Source organism: Raphanus sativus, chromosome 2 (assembly GCF_000801105.2).
Source record: "Raphanus sativus cultivar WK10039 chromosome 2, ASM80110v3, whole genome shotgun sequence".
NCBI lineage: Eukaryota > Viridiplantae > Streptophyta > Magnoliopsida > Brassicales > Brassicaceae > Raphanus > Raphanus sativus.
Window position 1 is genome coordinate 11,784,716 of NC_079512.1, and position 24,156 is coordinate 11,808,871.

General features: G+C 29.6%; 2 protein-coding genes and 1 long non-coding RNA gene across 23 annotated transcripts; 1 reads left to right on the forward strand and 2 right to left on the reverse strand.

Moving 5' to 3' along the window:
- Nucleotides 1–608: 608 nt before the first annotated feature.
- LOC108829630 (uncharacterized) lies at nt 609–4,474 on the forward strand. Of its 21 annotated transcripts, XR_008941125.1 has the most exons (12): nt 610–925; nt 1,366–1,437; nt 1,521–1,816; nt 2,116–2,220; nt 2,384–2,535; nt 2,627–2,712; nt 2,792–2,889; nt 3,183–3,242; nt 3,344–3,404; nt 3,480–3,662; nt 3,795–3,886; nt 4,256–4,474. It is a non-coding gene; the product is annotated as an uncharacterized LOC108829630 (long non-coding RNA). The 21 variants fall into 21 exon arrangements; XR_008941137.1 differs by having other exon boundaries at nt 609–925; nt 2,796–2,889; nt 3,344–3,662; XR_008941112.1 differs by having other exon boundaries at nt 3,344–3,662.
- A 1,855-nt stretch (nt 4,475–6,329) lies between these two features.
- Nucleotides 6,330–8,156, reverse strand: LOC108829637 (G-type lectin S-receptor-like serine/threonine-protein kinase SRK). Its single transcript, XM_056998637.1, has 6 exons — nt 7,970–8,156; nt 7,756–7,895; nt 7,448–7,658; nt 7,136–7,364; nt 6,897–7,041; nt 6,330–6,756 (listed from the first exon to the last, which is right to left on the reverse strand). Exons 2-6 carry the CDS (start codon nt 7,885–7,887, stop codon nt 6,424–6,426), a joined length of 1,050 nt encoding a protein of 349 aa, XP_056854617.1. The 5' UTR covers nt 7,888–7,895; nt 7,970–8,156; the 3' UTR covers nt 6,330–6,423.
- Nucleotides 8,157–8,183: 27 nt separating this feature from the next.
- On the reverse strand, nt 8,184–17,376 carry LOC108829632 (S-locus-specific glycoprotein S6-like). The gene is made up of 4 exons (XM_057004093.1): nt 17,245–17,376; nt 16,936–17,015; nt 16,619–16,643; nt 8,184–9,392 (listed from the first exon to the last, which is right to left on the reverse strand). The coding sequence occupies exons 1-4, from the start codon at nt 17,374–17,376 to the stop codon at nt 8,184–8,186; spliced, it is 1,446 nt and encodes a 481-aa protein (XP_056860073.1).
- Nucleotides 17,377–24,156: the final 6,780 nt, after the last annotated feature.

A 24,156-nucleotide genomic window follows, 5' to 3' on the forward strand; every position in this document is an offset into this window, starting at 1 on the left:
TTTTAAATTCAACCCGATTGTGATTATACCGGTTAATCCGGAGATCTGATAATTCAATTTAGGTTTTTAAAATATACATATTAAAAAAAATCACTAAAACCCGAGACTAACCGATTGAACTGATGGATGACCGATATGTAATCTAATTGGATTTAAATTGTAATAGTTTCATAATTTGTAATCTTATAATCCAAATTTTAAAGTTCATTATTTTGCAATTTATGAAATTATAACGTTTCTACAAAATTTTAAAGAAAAAATGATATATATAAAATAACTAAGATTAATTATTGTATTATTTGGAAACATTGATAGTAGTATAAAAATATATTATTTGGAAACATTGATAGTAGTATAAAGAAATAAGTATATTGTTTGGAAACATGGATAGTAGTATAAAGAAATGAGCATTAGTGATTTAATGTAGGTTTAACTATAAAGTATAAAAATGCATTTAATTTAAAAACTTACAAAATAAATGTTAGGTCCAACAAAATGTTTCTGTTTTAATAAGATAGATGATATTAAAAGGAGAATAAGATAAAAGGGGAGCCTGTCCACGTCGACATATTAAATCAGCCAATAAAATGACTCTAATTTGCCACGTCATTCGTTCATTCATTCAACGAAGAATTGACTCAGACTTCTCCGCTTCGTCTTCCTTCAAAGCAACGGAGCAAACCGCGGTAACATCAATTTTGATTCTCCTTTGCCTCCACATCTACGTCTCATAAAGTTCATGTGCTTAATCATACCCCAAACGACATGAATCTGTTCCCCTTCCATAAGCCCCACATTTATATATCTCCCTTCTTCCTCGCTTCTCCCCTTCACTCTATTCACGCAAACCAAATTTACAGAGAAAACGATGACATCGAGAATGAGGAAATCAACCGGTATGGAGCTTCTTCTTAAAGATGATCATGTATGAAATTTTGCTCATTTTTGATATTAGTTGTATTTTTGTGAAACTGCTCAACATTCTTTCTAGCTTCATTCTTCAATCTTAATCAAAAGATGTATCAATGTGTGTTTCCTTCTCTCTTCGGATTGGCAATTAGGTTTGCCCATAGCTGTCGATAATAAGTACTTTAGATATGTAAGATCAAGAGTTATGCTTTTTAATGATTGTGGTGACTGAGCCGTGCAGTTGCTACATGTAAACTCAGTTCTTCCTTAGTACAGTACAATTCTCACCAACAAGTTTTAATCTTTAACACTCATTTTCTTTTTCATCATGATTCAACACTGTCTATGTTAAGAGGTTGCAGCATGTTCAATCTTAAATATTTTGTTGTATCAATTCCTTCACTCTCACTGCAGATGATTTGCATATTTCTGAACAAGATTTTTTTTTTTGATAAGTTTATAAGATTCTCCAACATGCTGAACTTATTCGGACGTCAATCTCAGTCCAGTGCATATTGTACTTTGCTGGTAACCACCACCAAGTCTAGGTTTTAGTAATTTTCATGTGTTATATAGAAAGAACAAAGATACTAATTTTTTTTACTGCTCAGCTTTGTTTCTACTTTTGTGGCATAGATTTAACCGAAGTAAGCGAGGGCATGTCTACAAGTTTCTCAAACCACAAGGCTTTGTGTTGTCCTTGTGATACTTCTCATCGGTACAGAGATTCAGAAGCTTAAAAGGTAACTGTTTTTCTTTATTTTGATAAAACTTTGGGTATTCTGTATTTTTTTTATTCTTTCGTGGAAGCTCTTATGGCTTTGGGGAAGATACTTGCATTGGTGGAGTCTTTCCCTGAACAACATGATTAGCGGATCCACGAACAGTCGTGTCTTCAGCAATCTTTGTGAGCAATTATGCATTTTTGAATCCTTTACATATATGACTTGCTTGTGTTTTGGTTTAGACTTATTGTTTCTCATGAGCAGTTCATATAAGCTTTTCTCTGGGTTTGTATCTGATTGGATTCATGCATTGTTGGGTTTGGTACTGGTCTAGCAGCGAAGATGTGTTCTTGGCTACGTTATATTTTTCTTACTGTTAATCTCAGAAATCTCGCTTGTGTGTTTGTTAGTTTGTTAAAGTCTCTTCCTTGTGTATGTTAATTGAAATCAATATTTCTACTTGTGTGTTTCTTCCTCGCAGTGGTGGTGGTCTGAGAACCGGCGCTTCATGTAGCTGGGACCTCGCGAAGATATGTAATTGGTTCGCGGTGAAGGGTTTGGTGAGAAGTTCGAGTGCAAAGCTGAGGTTCGTTTCTACTAAAGTTTTTATTTTTAGTCATGGGAACTTGAAATGAATGTGAAAGTTTGAGACTTTATCACTGGCAGGTGAGCAGATTGTTGGATTTGATTGTTCATAGCTTATATAGTCACAAGAATTGATTGAATGTGTATTTTGTATATGTTTACAGTAATGCAAGTGGTGCTTTGATAAGCTGAGGTTCTTGAGTGTGACAGCGCCTGCTCTGCTTGGAGATGGTGGTGACAAAGGAAGAACTTATAGACTGTCTGTCTTGGAACCATTTCTCAGAGTGGTACTTCCAAATTCTTGAAGGCTCTTAAGGTTTCTTTTTGTTTCATAATTGCTAGCAAATCAATCTCGACGTGAAGTTTATAGACTCCTCATCGGTTTGATATCTCTCTCTTTTATCCAGGAAAACAAGGATCTTGGTGCTGACAAGACATGTTTCTTCTTCTCAATCCTTGGGACGAAGGTGATTTCACCAAGACCCATCTCCAGGTTAGTTGTATTCTCACCAAACCAAGTTTAAATTTTTGATCTTTTTTGCACATAAGCACTGTTGTTTTCTTCGAATCAGCAAGTGCTCAAGTTGTATACTAAAGAGCTACCAGACATGAACTACGCCTCAAACAGTAGGAAGCAATCTGCTTTCCTTGAGAGATGCGTCTCTAAAGGGTAATATTCTCCACTTAACACCTCTCTTACCTTATCAAGTATTTTGATTGTTCAGTTACGTTGTGATATATCTTGCAGCAAGTATTGTTCATTGGTTCTGAAGTCTGGAGTCTCTGCTGTAACCAATTTCAATATATAAAAATTTTAAAATATTTTTTATTTGTATTTTTTTTTAATTTTTAATAATTCTACAATAACAATTATTATCTGCTATTATAAGTTATATAATTGCACAATTAACAAAATGCTATCGAACTAATATCTAAACATAGAAAATTTAAAACGCTATATAGAGTGTCAGAGAAAAGATTGCGGGAGTGGAAACAGCATTCACCATAACGTTGTGCTATCATGTAATAGTGTTTTTTACATGCTATATATGTGACGTTTTTTGTAGTGGTTGTAAACGGAATTTGACATCTATTGGTGTTTGATTGGTGTTTGATCTTGACAGGAAAATCGAGAAAATGTAGAAATTCAGTTTGCAAAGTACATATATCCTGTTTTTTGATCAGGTAAGTGTTTCCATCTTAAAAGAAAATAATCCGATTCCAACAGATGGGTGTTTTGATTGAGTTTGTGATTCATAGATTGCTAATGTAACAAAAGTGAGTGAGAAGTAAAAAAGCAGGCAAAAGAACAGGGCCAATAAGAAAATGTGTCTTCATATCATCTCTTTTAGCATGTTCTTTTAGGACAATTCGTTCAACGATCTTGATCACTCTATTAACACTGAAGAAAGCTAAACCGAGTGAAAAACTATGCATCTAAAGGTAAAATAATATCACAATTTTATATGTTTAATTTTATCTATATATATGACAATAATATGGATTGTAAAAATGATTTAGGGCTCAATATGTATTCAAATATATTTTCACTAATATTTCCTACTGTGGATGAAGATGTCATCCAATTTGGTATCTCCTGCAGTATCTTCAAAAGAAATGATGGCAACTGAGGCTTCCCTCCCAAAACCTCAAACTTTGCTATTGTGGTAAGTTCCTCAACTATCACTAGCTTGGTATAACATTTTCATGTAAGCCTTTTATACAATAATGATATGGTCATGGAACATCCTCACATAACCCTTGACGGTTCGGTTTAGTAATGAGTTAAAAGACCAAATAATATATCAATCTCATGTGAATGCCAATTCTTTTTCTTGAAAATGCACTTAAACATGTGAATGTGAATCTTAGTTGATGTCTCAGGCACATATATAATCAAGCTGTCATGACCGTCGAAAATTATAGTCTATATCCTTATTAATACACATATATTTTGTCAGCCATAAAGTATGGGTGATGCGATCATGAAAATACTCACACTTATCATATTTCAAAACCATGAATGAAAACCACAGTCTAAAAGAGAGAGCACACCAACGCAGCTTGCATAATTGGAGTGGATGGATACTACAAAAATAAATGCAGATCCACTAAGAGACTACTATGTCTACTCTATTTTTTTTCATGCAATTTTAATCAAGACCAGTTAATATAAACATAGTTTTCAACTTGAAGAGTGGCAGAGAGGTTGAGACATAATTTTCATTACGAGGAGATGAAAGCATATACCGACCGAGCTATTCACACTAACAAGAGTTTGTTTTTAAAATTTTTTTAAAACATAGTTTGTTTTTAAGATAATATTGGCTTTTTAACGTATTTTTGCATAAAAGTTAGAGTATAAACATATTTTATACTCTAAATTTTATGTAGTGTTTCCAAATCTATAGAGTGATGGCCTGGTTTATATGATTTAAAGACTAATTTTTGGGTGGTGTTTGAAAAAAAAAAATTGGATTAGTTTGGTTTTATTTTTATTTGTAATGTATTTCCATAAGCTGGTTTTGAGAAAATAGCATTTTTGTTGTTTGATATTTTTATTCAGTTTACTCTTTATCATAAAATAGTTTGGTTTTGTAAAAATAACCGATTTAAATCATCTATTTTAATCAAAAACCATGTAAAGCAATTTCATTTCTTTTAATTCCGTTGATATTTGATCGAAAAAAATTCTTAATCTTTAGCTAAAAAAAATTATTTTTAGTCTCCTTGATAAAAGAATTTTGGTTAGTGTTTCAAATCAATATTGTATAGCCGTAAATTAACTATACAAATGGAATTATTTATTTTTTGAAATAAACAATGCAAAAAGCCTGTATACATGTCGGTTTTTATTTTTTGTAGAGAGGGCAGAAATTGAAAATGTAAAATCAATAGTTCTAAATACATAAGAAAGTTTTAAATTAAATGTAGATTTAACAATTGTTTTATATGAAACAAAAGATTTTAGCTGAAACTTAACAATATTGACTATTCATCCCTTTCCATTAATTTTAATAATAAATAAACAACAAAGAGTGAGGGGTTGATTGGTTGTTCAGTAGTTTTTGTTTTTGTTTTACTTTAGAAAATAAGCTGTGAATTGTTTTGTTTCGGCTTTAATTGTTTTTCTATATATTTATTTTCAATGCACTAAATAGAATATTTAGAAAAGTTGATTTTGAAAACTAATATATTATTATAAAAAAAATTTATACTGTATCTTTAAATTTAAAAGCTAAAATATGATTGCTTTTTTTAAAAAAAAAATTAGAAAAAAGTGGATGTCTAAAATATTTACCAACATTACCAATCAACCCCTGAGTTTATTCATTTCAATTTCATTGGACAACATGATAAATTAATTTGCGTATCATTACTTATATTTTTGGTAGTCAATTTTAAAATAATATATTTACATGGTTTTATAAAAACTAAACAAGTTAAATTTAATTAAAAATTATAAGAAATAAATTATCCGGGCATAGCCCGGACAAAGACCCTGGTATTTTTAATAGCTTATAAACCTTCAGCGAGAAAGAGGGTTCCAGAAACAAATAAAAACTGCGAAGCCTGAGATATATTCTTCTTTGAAACATGAGTTTTTCATCTGTTTTTTTTTTCTTTGAAACATCTTTGTATATTCATCTCTTTTAATTTATGAATAACACCTTTTCAGACGTTTATTTTTAATTTCTGAAAAATGCAGTTTTTCTCTCTTTCTAATTTAAGTAGATTATAAACCTTCATCCTGAAAAAAAGTGTTTCTAAAACAAAAATAAAATAAAATGGAGATTGTCTTGTACATTTAAAACATTTTTACCTCGAATTTGTTTTAGTCTGTTATGCATTCTATTTATTTATTTTTTGACTAACTTACACATTCTATTTTCATCACATAATGTATATTTATAATATATCTCGTAAATTTTGTGTATGATAAAAAATATTAATAATGTGTGAAATAATAAAATAAAATAAAAATTCAAATAACTCAAAATAAATATAAGTATCAAGAACATACATTTATTAATATTGTTAACAAAATAAAATTTTATTAAAAAACATATACGCCCACGCGAATGCGTGGATTCGTTTCCTTGTACAGATAAAAGGATATACACCAAGTTCCAGCTACGATCAGCCCCAAAGTTTTGTTATTTTCTTGGAGGTCCTCCAAATACAATAGCAAGTAGTTAAGAATTCACCGAGCATCGATCTCTGAAAACGTGTAGCGGTTAACTGTATAGGGAGTCGGTGTGGAAGATTCTCCCTTCGAGTTTGAAGAGGAAGGAATCCCACTTTTGCCTTCATCAATTGGGTAAAAGGCAGGGCGTTTTGGCTTTTGAATCTCAATGGTTTCCTGTTGGAGTTGAGCCACAACCAGGGAGATTTTCGGTCTGTCCCTTGCAAAATATTGAGAACACAGGAGTCCCACTTCAATGCATCTCAACACTTGCCAAGACTCTACACAGTCTTGTCTGATCTTCTCATCGATGATTTCACTCCAGTTTCCTTCATTATATTTGTTCCACGCCTTTTCAACAAAAACAGAAAACACAATTGATCGTTTCAGTTTCTCATATTTTTATATTTCTAGAAGTAAAACATATCATTGATCAAAAAAAAAAAAAAAAAAAAAGAAGTAAAACATATCAACTCTAAGAAAAAGCTTACGTAACCGAGAAGATAGCCAATAGAAGAGGAGAATGATCTGTTCCTTTTCCCGTTAACAATTTCAAGAACAATAACTCCAAAACTGAAGACGTCTGACGCAGATGAGAATATGCCATCTAAAAGGGATTCTGGCGATACGTAGCCACTGCATAATAACGAATCAAGAACCTAGGTAATCATTATACTAAAAATATAATATTTCAGAGATGAAGAAATATATAAAGTTTTTTATTACTTACTGCGTTCCAGCCGTATGCTGTGTGATAACTTCCTTCTCGCTCCTTGTACACATTCGGGCCAACCCGAAATCTGATATCTTAGGGATCATATCTTTGTCAAGTAAGATATTATCAGGCTTCAAGTCCCGATGTATAATCAGATCGTATCCCCCTTCTTCGATATATGCTAGGCCTTGAGCTACACCCTTGATAATATGAAATCTCGTTTCCCAATTTAGCTCACCACCACCTACAAAACCGACCAGAATATATATCATCAATCTTCTTTGACGTATATGTATATGATCCCCAATCAAAATTAAAACAGCTAACCAAAAAGATGTCGTTCTAAGCTGCCGTTGACTAGATACTCGTATATCAAGAGCTTCTCTTCATTGTAAACGCTCCAACCATACAGACGGACGATGTTAAGGTGTCTAAGGCGTGAAATAGACCTCACCTCGGTACGGAACTCATCCAACCCTTGTTTCGAGATTTCTGAAAGTTTCTTGACAGCGATTTCTTCCCCGCTGGCTAACACACCCTGGTCATACATAACATAAGTTATTTAAGCATGGTGTCAACTACAATTAATGCAGAGGCATGATCAGCAGAGAGGACTAAAACTTTTTTTGTTTTACCTTGTACACAGACCCAAACCCACCATGTCCGATCTCTTGAGAGAAATTGTCTGTGGCATTCAGTATCATCGTAAAATCCATTGGGGCAGATAGTTGTTCCTCTATTGGGTTTTCTCTTTCCCTTGGCATCATTATTTCTTCTTGAACCAAAAAAAAAAAAAAATTAGAGAAGATCAGTTAAAAGACAAAAATGAAATCCTCTTTCTTTACTTACCAATTGATGCTGCAGCGGTGGTGGCTCTTTCTCGTTCTCTTTCTCTTTCTCTCTTCTCTCTCTTTTTCTTTTGCAGTAGCAAAATAATGCAAAAAGAGCCAAAACCACCGAGATGGAAACACAAGTACCTACGATCAATCCTGTTTTGCTTTTCTTCTTCCCTGGAAAAGAAAAAGAGTTGATAAAATCAAATAGATTCCAAAGAGTTTAGAAGTTAATTATTGGAACTACCACGACCAGCCGTTCGCACATAAAGGTCTACACCCTCGTCAGAATAACTGCGGAGATCAACCAAGTGTCCGCTCCATGTTATACAGCTTCGGTTGCCAGTTTCTAGGCTTATGCTTATAGTATACGCTGTACAACTGCAATCCCAACGGCAAATCTTACGGCATTGTTTTGGCTTGGTGATGGACAGATAAGGTTTGACCTTGTAGGTGTCGGGAAGATTCATTTTCGAAATAAGTGAGAAATGGTTGTCTCCGTTGCAGATACCATTCTTTTTCCGCACACACTCTTTTGTTGTCACGTTCAAGCCAAAACCTGGGATACACTCGCACACTTTAGATGATGAAACAACGCTACAATAAGCGTTCGGAGTACATGAGTAATACAGATCGCACTGTTCAAGGGATGAGCTCCATTGCTGGTCCCACTTTCTGCTTCTTTGATTCGAGGAGTAGTGTCTCACTGATCCCTCGTGGTCGAGCTGTACTCTTGTATATGATTTGTTTTCTGTCGTAGTAATTGACAAATACAAGATCTGCTCGTCAATCCATGCTAATCTAAACAAGGGTGGAGCTCCGATGAACTTGTTTCCGTTCCAAGGACCGCTTCTATAAATAGGCACGACGTCTTTATGCCAAGTGGCAAGAACCGGATATTCAGCACTTCCGGATTTGAAGACGTAATTTCCTGGTTGTGGATCATCAAGTGCTCTCCACGAAGTCAGATACTTTTTTTGGTAATTCCATAGTACTTTCATCTCTGGAAGTATGGTATCAGTGGGTTCATGGAAACTCTGCCAAAAGAAATCTTCAGGATTGTCGTTGTTTGGATCTTTGAGAACAAGATTACCGTTTTCAAGGAGTTGCGCAACTGTTGTTGTTGAAGAAGAATTCTCTCTTCTTTCATTTCTAGTCGAGAACCTCACAGCTAAGTTAGACTTGTCCCTGATAACCAACTCATGATCATCATATATCTCTAAGGTCCCGTTAGAGCTGTGTAAAGGGTCTTTTCTATTACCTACCCAAACATAAGTTCTTTCGGGTACATTTTTGTACCAAATTCCTAAAAACCAGCTCTCCCTTCCTGCAAATCTAAAGAACCCAGCTTCGAAAGTTTCTCTGGAAGACACAAGTGTGCCGCCCTTAACTGTAACCCATCTATCTCCACTCCTTAAGATGTCCCCAGAATTACCGCACTGAAACAAGATGAAAAGAAATAGGAGTTGTCTGAATGACATCCTTCTCCTCCTCCTCCTCCTCCTTCTTCTACCGGTTCTTTGCTTTTGTTCTACTTTCAGTTTTTTTTTTAACTCGTATATGTTTGGTAGGTTAGACTTTTTCTAACGTATTCACCATGATGGTGCGAAGAAATAAGTGAGTGGTCAGAATAAACGACTCGAGACCTAGGTGATGCAATGCCAATTTATTGTTAAGGTATGGCTTTTATTGTTAAGGTATGGCTAAAGTTTTATTATTGTCGTATATATCTTCCTCATTTGGTACTTCATAGGTCTAGTACTGCGTATGCTTGACAATCCCAAAATTAATATTGGAAACTAGGTGATACCCGCGCATTGCCCGGAGTGAATGAACTAAATAAAGATTAGAATTTTTAATCTAAAAATATTAGAATCATAAAAGTTTTAGTCACAAATATTACATACATGGTATATAATGAAAGATTGAAGGACATTGTGTATATTATAGAATGTAAACTTCAATTTTTTTTAACTTGTGTAATTGGTTAAATGTAATTGAAGTAAATTTGTGAAAGTAGATTTATAAGAGTAATTTACAATTTGTGTAATTGGTTAGATTTTCTTTAATTATTTTAAAAAATTGTTTAACAATGTTTCTCAAGTAAATCCCCAAAATTTTGTGTGTGATTTTTAATTAGTTATGAAAATTTAAATAAATTTATAGTAAATTTCTTATATTAACCAAAACTAAAATGCATTATGATGATTGTGTATATCATTTATAGTAAATTTTTTGATATCGCATAAATTACAGTCAAATTTAAATTTCCTTATATTTATCTTTCCTTAGAATATTATTATTTAAATTTGCATATGAAACTTAAATTTAATATTGAATTAAATTTGGTTTAATTACGGCCATAATTATATATTTTTGATTCACATGAAAATTGATGAACAATAACATTATTAATCTATTAATCTCAAGGTCTTGATGCTCAAGTTAAGGGATTGCAATTTATTATAAATTTCAATTTTGAATTTTATGTACTTTATATAAACTTTATAATATCAATTCATAATATTAATAATGTTAATGAGATGATTGACATTGTGAATCGCCTGAACACATAAAATTGAATTAATATAGGCACAATTAATGACATGATTATGATTTATAGCGGTGATGACCATTATAATAATGACATGAATATGATTTATAATGTATTACTAGATTTTGATCAGCGCTTTCTAAGCGCATGATTTTTTGATTATATTATAACACAAAGTTTTTTATACCGAAAATATAAATTTTTAATAGTTATATAATTTATGAATTAGTTTATTTGAGATTTTATTTGTACACTCTTAAGTAAGTTTCTGTTAGGCACGAGAATTTTATCAGGACCAAAAAAATAAACTGAACGACCCGAAAATATGGGTTTGTTTCAGGTCCAGAGAAGATAACTTATTGGGTTTTTTTCTGGACCCGCAGGTCTTTGTTTGAGTTCGGATCCTACCCTAGACCCGATCTTAAATATGTTGTGTATATTAGATATATTTGGATATTATAGATATATTTTATAAATTTTTTGGTTTACGATTATAGTTTTTGATTTCAAGTAAATTTTCACCGTGTATTTGGATAAACTTTTGGGTATTTCACCGTGTTAGATTTTGAATAAAATTTTAATTTTTTAGGTATTTATTTTTTGGGTATTTCTTTGGAGTTTCAGGTAGTGTTTCGGGTATTTTTTAGATTTTTTAGATATTTCGAATTTTTTAGGATTCGAAATACCCGAATAGATGTGAACCCTTTACGTCCATATCAGGTCCAATAACCTTTTGATATAGGTTTTTAATGTTATTTTACAAAAGCATGGTTGATGAAATATTTTTCTGAGAAAATGTATCGTAAAGAATAATATTAGGATTTGTTAAAAATATTTAAAATATTTTATGGTTAGAATGATTAATGGTATTACCAAAAAGGTAATAAATAGTTATACATGACTCCAACAATTTTTTTTTATATTAGATTTTACAATGATATTTTTAATACAATAAATTCGTTTTTTAAGTGAAAAGTATATAAAAGTATAATATCTAAACCAATAATTTTCAAAATTGTGAATAATCAATACTGATATCGTGAAGTCGGTTAGCTTTATAAGAACCAATGTATTTCTACATTTTTGTGAAGGTAATATGAATATTCAGAAATCTCATTTTTAAATATGAAAATTTCTATCCAAACTCTAGACGGTTGAAAGTTTAGTATATGATATGAGATTTTAGTGGGAATGTTTATATATGATATGATTACTTTATTATTAAAAAAAAGAGAAAGTTAGAAATATATTCTAAAATGAATAGTTTCTGTAACTGATTTACAAATCGTATATATAATTTATACCTAACAAAATACAATATATTCTAAAAATATATTCTAACAATCAACTTCCTTTAAAATGATTTCGAATTAATCAGCAAAATGTTAATCAAGTAAATGAATATAATTTGCATATCAATAATATATTCTTTTTGGTTTCAGACTGATTGTTACAACCTACGGAATATCAACATTAAATTTTTGAATTTAACAACCACTATCATTTTGTAGTGGGATTCAATAGTGGCATGTTTTGGTTTTTGGATTTATCATTAGCATATCGTATTGGAATTAATAAGTTACGTAGGAGGCCTTTTAATATATTTGAATTACGAATTAGCTGGACTGTACTAAATGAGATTATTTAAATTAGTTAGATTATAGAACAGTTAGAGAAATATAAGATAAGACCAAAATATTATTAATTAATGAAAGGGTATAAAACAACTTTCATAAGTAGATTTTTCAAGACTGATTCATTTTTAATAGTATAGATAGAAAACAATATATATCTTTATTTCGGTCAAACATATAGTTTAGGGTTTAGGTCACTAACTTTTTGTGATAATATATATATTGATATTCACATTTTAAATGTTTTTTGAAAAAAATGTAACTAATATTTTTGTAAAGTATTAGTTGGTTTTAGAATTATTTATTTATTTTAAAGCTAAATTAAAATAAATATATTTAAATATTATCTACCAAGTAAATTATTATTTTCAATATAATTTAGAATATTTGGAAATGATATTAATTGGTTCTAGATTTATTTTTTTATTTCTTTAGTAAACATTAACCCAAGAACGGATTAATAACTGACAGGGTTAATTCCACCTCGATTTGAAAGAAAACGAATATTCTATCGCCAAAATTTTAATCCGAATAATACCTAACTTTTAGTTTATAATTTAAAATTTTTTAAAAGTATTATAACTAAAAATCAACAAATAGGAAACAATATTAACTATGAGATTTGACCATATTAAAGAATATAATAATTTATATGGTCAGAATTATTTGTCTATTAGCATTTATGTTGATTGCTTAGTTAAAAAATCTTAAATTAAAGAATTTCAAGGACTAATTTAATATCGTACAATTAGTTAAGAAATTGTATCAATTATATCTTTTTATTCAAATTCTAAATATATTTTCAAATCAAAATGATATATGTATAGACAATAATATGGAGGGAAATTGCCAAAAATACCACTTTCATGATACCACTTTTCAAGTTTACACTAACCAACTTTACCATTAAAATTTTAATAGACAAAATACTATTATACCCCTGACTAATTAAACCTAAAACTACCATTTTTTCTCCACGATTTTTTTAAAATTGAGATTCATATTAAACGTGATCAGATCTGGGAAGAGTCTCCGGTGGTGATGAGTTCTCCGACCAGATTCGACGACTTTGGCCAGATCCGACGACACTGACGAGTTCTCCGGCCAGATCCGACGACGCTGAAGAGTTCCTGGCGAGATTTGACGAACGCTGACAAGTTTCCGGCGAGATCTGACGATGCCGACAAGTTTTTCGGCGAGATCTGATGTGGCTAACGAGTTCTCCAGCGAAACTGACAGACTCTACATGCTCAGACGAACAATACGATCTCTCTCCCGACGCATAAGAAACACTAACAAATGTAAGAGGATAATAGATGGTGATTTTCGTCTCCTTCTGTAATTGTAGCTTGATTTATCAAAATCGATCTGTTTCTGATAAAGAAGACATAAGTTTTTCTCATGAAGTTTTAAAATCTAAAATTTATAAGACTTTATAAATTGGGTCATTTCAAGTCTTATTGTTCATCTGTTAGCAATCAAAAGACATAGAGTTTAAAATAAATTTAATTCATGAGAAATTATTAACCTAAGAGTAAATTTATTCCATGATTACTTCTTCTCTTGATTGATCTGGTAATGTTACAGGGAATTACAAAGGTGTGATGTGAGCTTTTGGATTTAAAGGATACTGTGGAGAATATGTGTGGTGATATGCATATCAAGTACCTCACTTTCTTGAGGTAATACAATGCTACTATTTATTTTTTTAGCAAGGTTTAGTATATGCAATATATGAGGTGAAATGTTGGTGTTTTGTTATTATAATGTTCTGTTTGGTACTTATGAGATTCATATTTTATGTCTTGTTTTGTGTATAATATCTATAGAAGCAGTGTAGATTGAGCATGAGTTTGTTGAGTTACGAAAGCATGTTATTTTTGTATCTTGTTTTTGGAAGTGAGTGTTGATGCTTATGAATAATATGTGACTGGATTGAGTTCAGATTTTGAAGAACGATAAGGTTGGTGAGCTGTTTGAAGAAGCAAGAGGGACTCTCAACAAGAACGTAGTTTATGTGATTGAATGACTATTTATAATGCTTTATAAAAGTTGCAGAGTATGTTTCTTAATACATTCTTCTCTCTCATCTTCTTAAGACATCTCTTATACTAAAACAATTGTATCTCTCTTATGAGTTGCATAGTTGGAGAGATTGGTTGGACGTGTAAGTGAGTTTGGTTCAGTCGTTTCTTTTATAGAAGAGTGAGATATGGAGAAGTCTCGATGTTGTCATATTATGTTAATAATGACTAACAAGATCTGAGTTTTGCAAGTACAAACTCTGTTGGAACTAGATTCAAATGATTTACAAAGTTTTATAAATTAGTTTATAAATATTTATAATTAACTTATAGAATGCAGTAGATATTTTATGAAGTATTATAAATCAATTTTATAAACTTGTGTGAATCAATTTATACATTCTTGTAAATCAAAATAAAATATCTTATAGACTAGTTTATAAGATTTTATAAATCAGTTCCTGAATCTTTATAAATATTTATGAATCATATAAGCTTTTATATACAATATATTAACTCTTATATTATTGTTTACATACCCTTATAAACTCTTATAAATTATTATACAAACCATTATATATTGTTTTATAAGGCTTTCTAAATGCTTATAGACTCTTTTAGTTGATTTATAAACATATACAACTCTTAAAATACCCCTTATAAATTGAATATAAGCTTTTATAAAGTTTTGTAAACTCCTATTAATAGTATATATATACCCCTTATAGATTATTTATAAACTTTCATAACTTATAAATTGAATATAAGCTTTCATAAAGTTTTTATAAACTCCTATTAATAGTATACATACCCCTTATAAATTATTTATAAACTTTCATAACTTTCTTATAAATATTTATAAATGGTTTATAGATTATTTAACTTGTTTTATATGCCTTTATTAATGGTTTATATACTCTTACAAATAATTTTACATACCCTTATAAGGCTTTGTAAAGAGATGATGATACGTGGCAGATTCTGAGGCACATGCTAACAGTAAGCAAGGCTCCACGGCTTCAGAAATTTTACATAATTTTATAAATTATTTTATAATCCTTTATAATGGTGAATAAACTTTATAAATTTTTTTTTTTAAACCCTTATAAATTATTTATAAATTATTATACAAACCATTATAAATTATTTTATAAGGCTTTCTAAATGGTTATAGACTCTTTTAGTTGATTTATAAATATATACAACTCTAATAATACCCCTTATAAATAGAATATAATATTTCATAACTTTTTATAAACCCTTATTAATAGTATACATACCCTTTATAAATTATTTATAAACTTTCATAACTTTCTTATAAACATATATAAATGGTTTATAGATTTTATAACTTGTTTTATATGCCTTTATTAATGGTTTATATAATCTTACAAATAATTTTACATACCCTTATAAATTGTTTTATATTGGTGTATAAACTTTATAAAATATTTTTATAAACCCTTATAAATTATTTACATATTCTTATAAACCCTTACAAGTTATTTACAAACCATTATAAATTGTTTTATAAGGCTTTCTAAATGGTTATAGACTCTTTTAGTTGATTTATAAATATATATAACACTAATAATACCCCTTATAAATTTAATATAAGCTTTCATAACGTTTTATAAACCCTTATTAATAGTATACATACCCCTTATAAATTATTTATAAACTTTCATAACTTTCTTCTAAACATTTATAAATGGTTTATAGATTTTATAATTTGTTTTATATGCCTTTATTAATGGCTTATATACTTTTACAAATAATTTTACATACCCTTATAAGGCTTTGTAAAGAGATGATGATACGTGGCAGATTCTGAGGCACATGTGGACAGCAAGCAAGATTTCACCGCTTCAAAAATTTTACATACCCATATAAAGTATTTTTATAATCTTTTATAATGGTGTATAAACTTTATAAATTATTTTATAAAGATTTATAAATTAGCTATAAAAGTTATAAAAACTTATAAATTATTAAAACAACTATTATCCAGGTGAAGTTTCAGAGACTCTATTACAACACCACGTGGGGCGTTTGCTTCTTTGCTATCCCCAAGGCAAGTTTAAATAGTTTTATAAACTTCTATAAATAGTTATAAAAATATTTATGTGTGTTTATTAACTTTATAAAAGGTTGATACAAGGTTTTATAAGCTCTTATAAAATTTATAAATGATTTATAAATGATTTTATAAACTCTTAATAGTTTGTGGCTTGTCCTCTTGTCTACAAGAAATGTATAAGCAGGCAGCCAAAGTGCATCATGTTTCTTTTCCTGGTGGATTTTTGATCATCCATCCTCTTAAATATTTCATTAGCCCAATCCTACATATCATCATTAACGACAACAAAAAAACTCCATTAGCTTTCTAACAACATATCTCCATGCTATGAATTTACCAAACCAGTTTAACAGAAAGAGACGAAGAACGTTACCTTAATAGTTCCAACAAGCCCTAGCCTGTGAAAACAAAAATCAATCAACGAGTAATTAATCTACAATGAACACACACTTCAAGACATGAATCTAGTAAACATAAACAAACACTTTCACATGTACAAACAGAAACTACACGTATTATTCACAAAGGGCAAAACTTTCAATGCACATTAGAAAAAGGAACCTTCTTTAGTTATGATAATTGACCACATGATCTGTCAAACAGAGTAATCTCACAATGAACACATACAGCAAAACATGAATGGCAACATAAAAGGACAAAACTTTCAATGCTTAAAAGGTAACAAGTTACATTAATTTAGCTAAAGTCATCTCTTGCTCCATCATTTCGTCAGTAGCATCACTCGCTTCTTCTGAGAGTAGTCTCGTGAACTACACAACAAATAAAATATGAAAGCTAATGAACCATCACTTAATCAAAATATATCGGATGTATATAGTCAAACCCTATGTGGTATCGTAATAAAATTCTAAATTATTTGAAATCCAGATTTACAAAGGGGTTATAAAACTCTTTCTCTTACAACTTGTGATTTTTGATGAGGATTCGACACTTTGAGATTTCGAGTCTCGATCTCATCTGCTTTGTGAGAGAGAATACACTCGATCTCGCCGCCTTCGCACGATCTCGTCGTCTCCCGTCGCCGTCGCTCGATCGCGTCGCCGTCGCTCGATCTCGTCGCAGTAGCTTGATCTCGTCGCATTCGTCGCCGTCGCTCGATCTCGTCGCCATCGCTTGACCTCGTCACCGTCGCTCGTTGCCATGAGAGAGAAGACACTTTGTTCTCGTCGGAGAATTTTTTTACAGAGTAGAGAAGAAGACGATGGTTGAGAAGAATAGACAAGGGTCAGTTTAGTAATTCGCCCATTAATACTTGATGTATTTATGAAAATGTCCTTCTATTGATGGTATTGTTGAATTGTGGTACTACACAAAGTGTAGTTATGAAATTTCCCCTCTTATGGAATATGGTTTTATCTTGAGATAACTTTGAACAATAAGAAACCCAAACTTACGTTTAATAAATTCACATATGCAAAAGTTGATCAGTTACTAAAAACCTTCCGGTTTGATTTACTATATACTAAAACCTTTGAAAAATATTTTTTGATCACTAAAAATAATAAACCTAAAGAAGTATATTTGTTTCAACAGTGATTCATCAAGACCATTGAAAATAAATTTGAAACAAATCGAATGAATTTACAGTAAACGGTCTGGTTCCTCCTAACCGAGTACCAATTATACTAACCCGACTAGTTTTACTGGTCAATTATAAGGCACATATTTGTATTATCTACGTGTGAACTTGTAAATGACAACTTCATTTTCATATATAATATACTGGTATATTATATGGTTAATTTAAATATATAGAAGCTGATATATATATATATATATATATATATATATATATACATATATTGTGTCGGTACTTAATGTCATATATATTAGAAGTTATGAATCAAATAAAAGTCATGTATAACATAATGATACTTGTATCATATTTAAAGAGTATTTAAACAAATATATGACAGCCAAACAAATAGCATAACGGTCTAGTTTATATTTTAATTTTATTTGGTTCGTCTAAATTAATCTATTTATATTTCTTTGTTTATATGTAACAGTCCATGATGTAACAAATATGTCCAATGGCTAATCATATAAATAATGGTATCTTTGTTAATCACACATCAAGTCAAGGTTCATTATTAAAGGTGCTCCTAAAATAATATGAACTAGATTTTGACCCGCACACCCGTGCGGGTATTTATATTTATTTTTATTTCGAAATAGTTACGGTATTTGTTTTTATAATTAGTATATATATATTTTAATGTTTACCGTATAACTAATTATGTATTATTATATTTTTTAATGTATCGTGAGAAGGTTTGTTGGTCGATATTGACCAATGCTTATGATATAGAAAATGTTTATTTGTCGATATTGTCCAAATGATTCAATATATAATAATAATTGGAGTTATTTATGAAAAAAGTATTCAAATTATAAAAGTTGTTTTTTTTAGTTTTATGCTCACTTTGTAATCCGAAGAATAACGAACTAATAATATGTTCTTAGTTGAATTTCATTGACTGAATATATGATAATTATATGGTTTATATTTTCCATAAAAGGTTATAAATTTATAGTGGAACAGTGTACGATAAGAAGATGCCATTGTATTTTTGGTATGATTCCAGATTTATAAGAGTTTGTATTGCTTGAAGAAATGGGCGATGAGTGGTTAAGGCTTTTAATTAATTCTGGTTTTAGTAATGTGATTGAATTGATCTTTGTTTGGTTACTTACTACGTACAGTTTGGTTAGTTATTTAAGTTATATTTAAATGGTTTAATTTAAGTGTTAAACATGATTTAAATTAGTGACATAGACTTGTAATATTTAGAGAATATTGAAGGCGAATTTCAGTTTGTATTATATAATTATTACTCCATCTGTACCATTTTAAGTGGTGTTTAAAGATTTATATTTTGTTTCATAATAAGTGATGTTGTCACTATTATAGATAATATTTATTGCAATTTAAAATTTGTAACCAATTAAAAAATGCTGTAATTTTTTTATTAGTTGAATTAATTTTATTTAATGTTATTTTTATGTAACCAAGATAAATTGTATAGAAATCTGTATTTTCTTAGTATTTATGGAAAAACCTTAAACACCACTTAAATTGGTACAAAGGAAATATATTTTAGATTACACTGAGTAATTTTATTTGGTTGTGTTTATTCATATATATTATCACCGATATTAGATATCATATAACAATCCAACATTTATACATATAAAGTTATATATGTATAAGATATATAAATAACAATTGATTTGAATTAAAAGTACGAAAAATAGACAACTATGAGTTAGTATGTTATCAAAATATGATACATAAGTTTTAACTATTGTAACAAAATAAAATAATTGTTCAATTTCTATCTACTCTGTAACATATAACAAATTAAGATTATAATTTGTAAAAAATAAAATGAAAATACTAATTCAATTTAACTGATAACAAATTACTATTGGGCTTAACTTTGTGTAGATTTTTATTATTAAATTAGGTTATATTAAATTGTTAAATGCAAAGGAAAAAATTGATAAATGCCCACTACCTAAATAGTTGAGTAATTATTTTGTAAACCCTATATATATGAAACCTTAGAGTGGAGAATATACATTAACCCATTTTGCAGGGAAAATCACGTGAATTTAAGTTCACAAGATATTATGTATGTAGAATATATTGGTTAGCACAAATTTAGGCAATATTTTGGATACTAATTATTGACAGTGTTTGATATGGAGATTTGAGGAACTAATTTATAGCTGATTTTTAGTTAAAATTCAAATTAGGAAATCATAAATTAAAGGAAAAACAAAAAAAATATATTTAATTAATTCAATGGCATTCCACTGTAAATATTGAGCAAATCTAAGGGGTATTTTTTTATTTGTACTTCAATTTTAATAGATTAGATGGGATGTGTATATGGATATGTCTAATAGTACAAAGAAATTATATATCTATACTATTATTTTAGAATTGAATTGGTTTACTTATCGTGTTATCCATAGTTTCAGCTAATTAGTTAGTGATTTTATAGGAGTATATTTGTCATATTTTTAATTATTTTAGCTAAATTATTTTATTTTTAGCTATACATAAAACGAATGATCTTATATATTAGTTTTATTTTGTTGATAGTATAGTGCGTGTGATATATATATATATATATATATTAGTTTAAATAATCTATATTATTATTTATTACTTTATTAAAACTGCAAACATTTTACATAGGACAATCTGGTCTATTACTTTTTTTTATATATGTTGGTTGATTGTTATTTTGGGTATTTATTTTGGATTATATTAATATCTAACTGTATGTTCTCAAAACTTTAGTTAGTAGTTTTTCTTATTTTTCATATTTTTTTAATAAGTTGTTTTACATATTTTTTTCAAGGGTATTTTATCAGATCAAATGCTATGTTATTTGGAATTTCTCAATACAAATATTTGTATTCAATTCGACACTATAACCGTCAGATAAAGTTATTATTATCAGAAAATATATATATATATATATATATATATATATATTATGTTATTATCCAAAAATAAAATCATAAAATCTAAAATTTAAGAAAGAGAAAATGAGGATTGGTAAATTTTTAACTCTAACATTTATACGTTAGATGAGAGTTTCATAAAAATATTGGCTATTAAAACTGAAGTACAAAAAGTATTTAATCGTAAATTTTTCTTAATATTTGCAATCTATGCCATTGGTTTAATAAACTGTTTCTTTATAATATTCCTAAATCACCACAAGAAATTCACGGTACTTACCATTAAATAAAATCTACCTAATCTGAATGAACCAAAAATAACGTCTTTCTCTGCAGCATCCTTGGTTTATCTTGGCCTACATAATCAAAACCAATTGTATATCCCCTATATATTATTTTAGGAGCATTATAGCAAACTAACCTTTACCTCATGTGTTATTTACATGAATGACATTTTCTATGTAGCATGCTCACAAACTCTCTCACAAGGAAAATTGAAAAATCATTTCTACACTAGACATATTACAACATTTACTATTGACTAATCATATTATACATCCTAAAAAATACGCTCCGTAATTAAATGCTAATTAATACGATATCAAACTAATTACGTAAAGTATTATTTATGGACCAAATTAATGATACGTAGAGTATTGTTTACGTAGAGTATTATCTATGGACCAAATTATTTTGTTACGTAGTGTATATTCCCTTATTCTATATATACGTCACGTTATTCTGTTATCATATATAATCTATTCATACATATATTATATTATATATACAAACTTTGTATAAATATAATTTGACGTATATTCCACATACAATTAAAGATTATATAGTAAGACATAGTTATCTTTTTGTATCATTGGCGAGTTCCTAAATCCATATAACTTATATTACTATAAAAAAAATTAAAATATCAAGTATTAAATTTATACACTGAAACTATAAGAATAACGAATCTTTGTAAAAAAAAAAACCAATACTAAGAACCAATAACATGCATTAAATTATATTAAACGTACCAATAAAATGTCAAATGATTTCGTGATTGGTGCAACAATAATTTTTCTTAAATCTAAAATATAATGTTACGGTTTTGGTAACAAGTCACCTTGATTGAAGAATAATATATCTTGATTGGTGTAACAATCATTTTTTTAAAAATCTAAAATATAATGTGAGTTAAGGTTTTGGTAACAAGTCACCTTGATTGATGAATATACAGTATTATTAATTGGATTAATATTGATCCATTGTTAAAATCATGCTTGCTTGGCTTATATATATAAATTAATTTTGTCTTTCATGCATTTGAATGTTGAAATAAATTAAGTCAGTCTTTTAACATATCACGGTTTAATGCATATAATTCTACAAAATTAGTGTTCATGCGCCTTGCTTTTATTTTTTCACGCAATAGTACTGATAATAATAGGGGGATTCCTATTTTGATTTGCATTAGAAATCGCTCCTTGGTCAAACATCAAATTGAATTATATCTGATTTGAGAGTATATACGACATCTTAGATTTTAGGTAACCAAATCGTGTTTATAAGCCTAATTACATGTATTCAATATGGGGAGTAGTCTTGAAAAAATCGTGTTTATAAGCCTAATTACAGGGATTCTATAATAATTCTATATTAATTGGCTTAATGTCGGTAATTAATAATGAGGCGGTTATGGGGAGTAGTCTTAAAAAATAGTTCTGATTGTATTATAAGAAATTTAAATTATAGATTCAATGTTTTTGAATCAATAAATAATTGACTATATTAATTGAACCATGGAATTTTGTTCATATAAAAGGAAGGTTTTATACGGTGTAAATATTAACCCGTATAGTATTATTATCTCGCGGCTCTTATTGATAATAGAATGTGAGTTACGGTCTTGGTAACAATTCACCTTGATTGAAGAATAATAATATACATTATTATTAATTAGATTAATATCGATTCATTATTAAGGAGCGCGATTATGGTTATTTGTCTTTAGATTGTTTTATACAAGGAATTTAGATTTTGTATCAATTATTTTCGAATCAATTTGTTTACTTTTTGTTCCATTTTAAATGGACATTTAGTCATATAAAAGAAAAGTATTATTTTCTTAGCAAAAAAAAAGAAGGCATTATTTGACGGCTAACTAAAATGTCTTATTCCAAATTACACAATTAATATTTTAGAAATCTTTTTATATAAATAAGATATAATTTATAAAAAAACATTTTTGCTGTAGTTTAAAGATATTATAGTCAAATAAATATGTGAAAAAAAATAAAAAAAATTCATAATACTAATTAATTATAAACTATTTTGTGTCAATCAAACACATATTAGTTTGGGTTACTTAAATTATTTTATGTAATCATCTAAGCAAATAGTTATGTATATAATAATTATATCTTTTACTCTTTTTTTTTTGACAACATTTAACTACTCTATAAAGATTCCACCGGATTGGAGAGCCAAGCCGGAGGTATCGAATCAACATATAACATAGCTGATGGTGAAGTCCTTGCTCCATGAGCAAGCTTGTCCGCCCTTGGAATATGTCGAATCTTGAAATTAGGGAAGAAAGTCTTACTTTGGCGAAATTCCTCCATATGCGTAGTAAATTCTGGCCATTCTTCGGGTGAGGACACCATCGTCACCAGTTGAGAACAATCCGTAGCAAAAACCACATCTGAGAACTGCAGGGTCTTCATGCACTCCATTGCCCAAATCAGCGCTTCACATTCTGCATGTAAAGGAGATAGGCTACGTCAGAGATTCATTGCCCCCATCATCTTGTCATCTGAATCTATCTTTCGGCAATGCCACCCCTGTCCAGTAAAGATATCTTGTTCCTTCCAAGATCCATCAACAAAACATACTCTGGTTGCGCCCAAAGTTTGCCAATCGTTGGTAGTCTGAACATTTCCGTGGGACTTTGGTATCAATAATTGTGCCTCCGTCCATAGCGTTTCCTCGAGATCCGATATCCTCAGTATCTCCTGGGGATTCCCATTCTTGTTTGTGTAGATCTTGCTATTCCTATTCTTCCAAATATACCACATAATCCAAGAAAAATAATTTGAGTCCACTTTCTTCGGTAGCCTCCAGAATAAATAGTCCAAACTAGTGAAAACTGATGTGGACGGAAAAATTCCAGGGGGGACGGGATCCTTGATAAAGCCCATGTTTGTAGTGCTGGTGGGCACTCAAAAAGAACATGATGCACCGTTTCTTCCTCCGCTCCGCAAATATTGCACCTAAGGTCACATTCAATACCCCGTGTCTTTAAATTTTTGAACACTGGTAATGTTCCAGATAGTATCTGCCAAATAAAATGTCGCAATTTTGGCGAGCAATTTAGTTTCCAAGAATAAGCCAGCAAAGGTTTTATATTTGGTC

Excerpts from the sequence above, each read along its gene's own strand:
- LOC108829632 (XM_057004093.1), bottom strand. The coding sequence starts at position 17,376 with ATGGCGACGAGATCGAGCGACGGCGACGAATGCGACGAGATCAAGCTA. Across the intron at positions 17,016-17,244 it reads CGAAGGCGGCGAGATCGAGT|TTCACGAGACTACTCTCAGA; the intron begins GTATTCTCTCTC and ends TTTGTTGTGTAG. Across the intron at positions 16,644-16,935 it reads ATGACTTTAGCTAAATTAAT|GCTAGGGCTTGTTGGAACTA; the intron begins GTAACTTGTTAC and ends TTGTTTTCACAG.
- LOC108829637 (XM_056998637.1), bottom strand. The coding sequence starts at position 7,887 with ATGATGCCAAGGGAAAGAGAAAACCCAATAGAGGAACAACTATCTGCC. Across the intron at positions 7,365-7,447 it reads CTTAGAACGACATCTTTTTG|GTGGTGGTGAGCTAAATTGG; the intron begins GTTAGCTGTTTT and ends TCGGTTTTGTAG. Across the intron at positions 6,757-6,896 it reads TTGGCTATCTTCTCGGTTAC|GCGTGGAACAAATATAATGA; the intron begins GTAAGCTTTTTC and ends TTTGTTGAAAAG.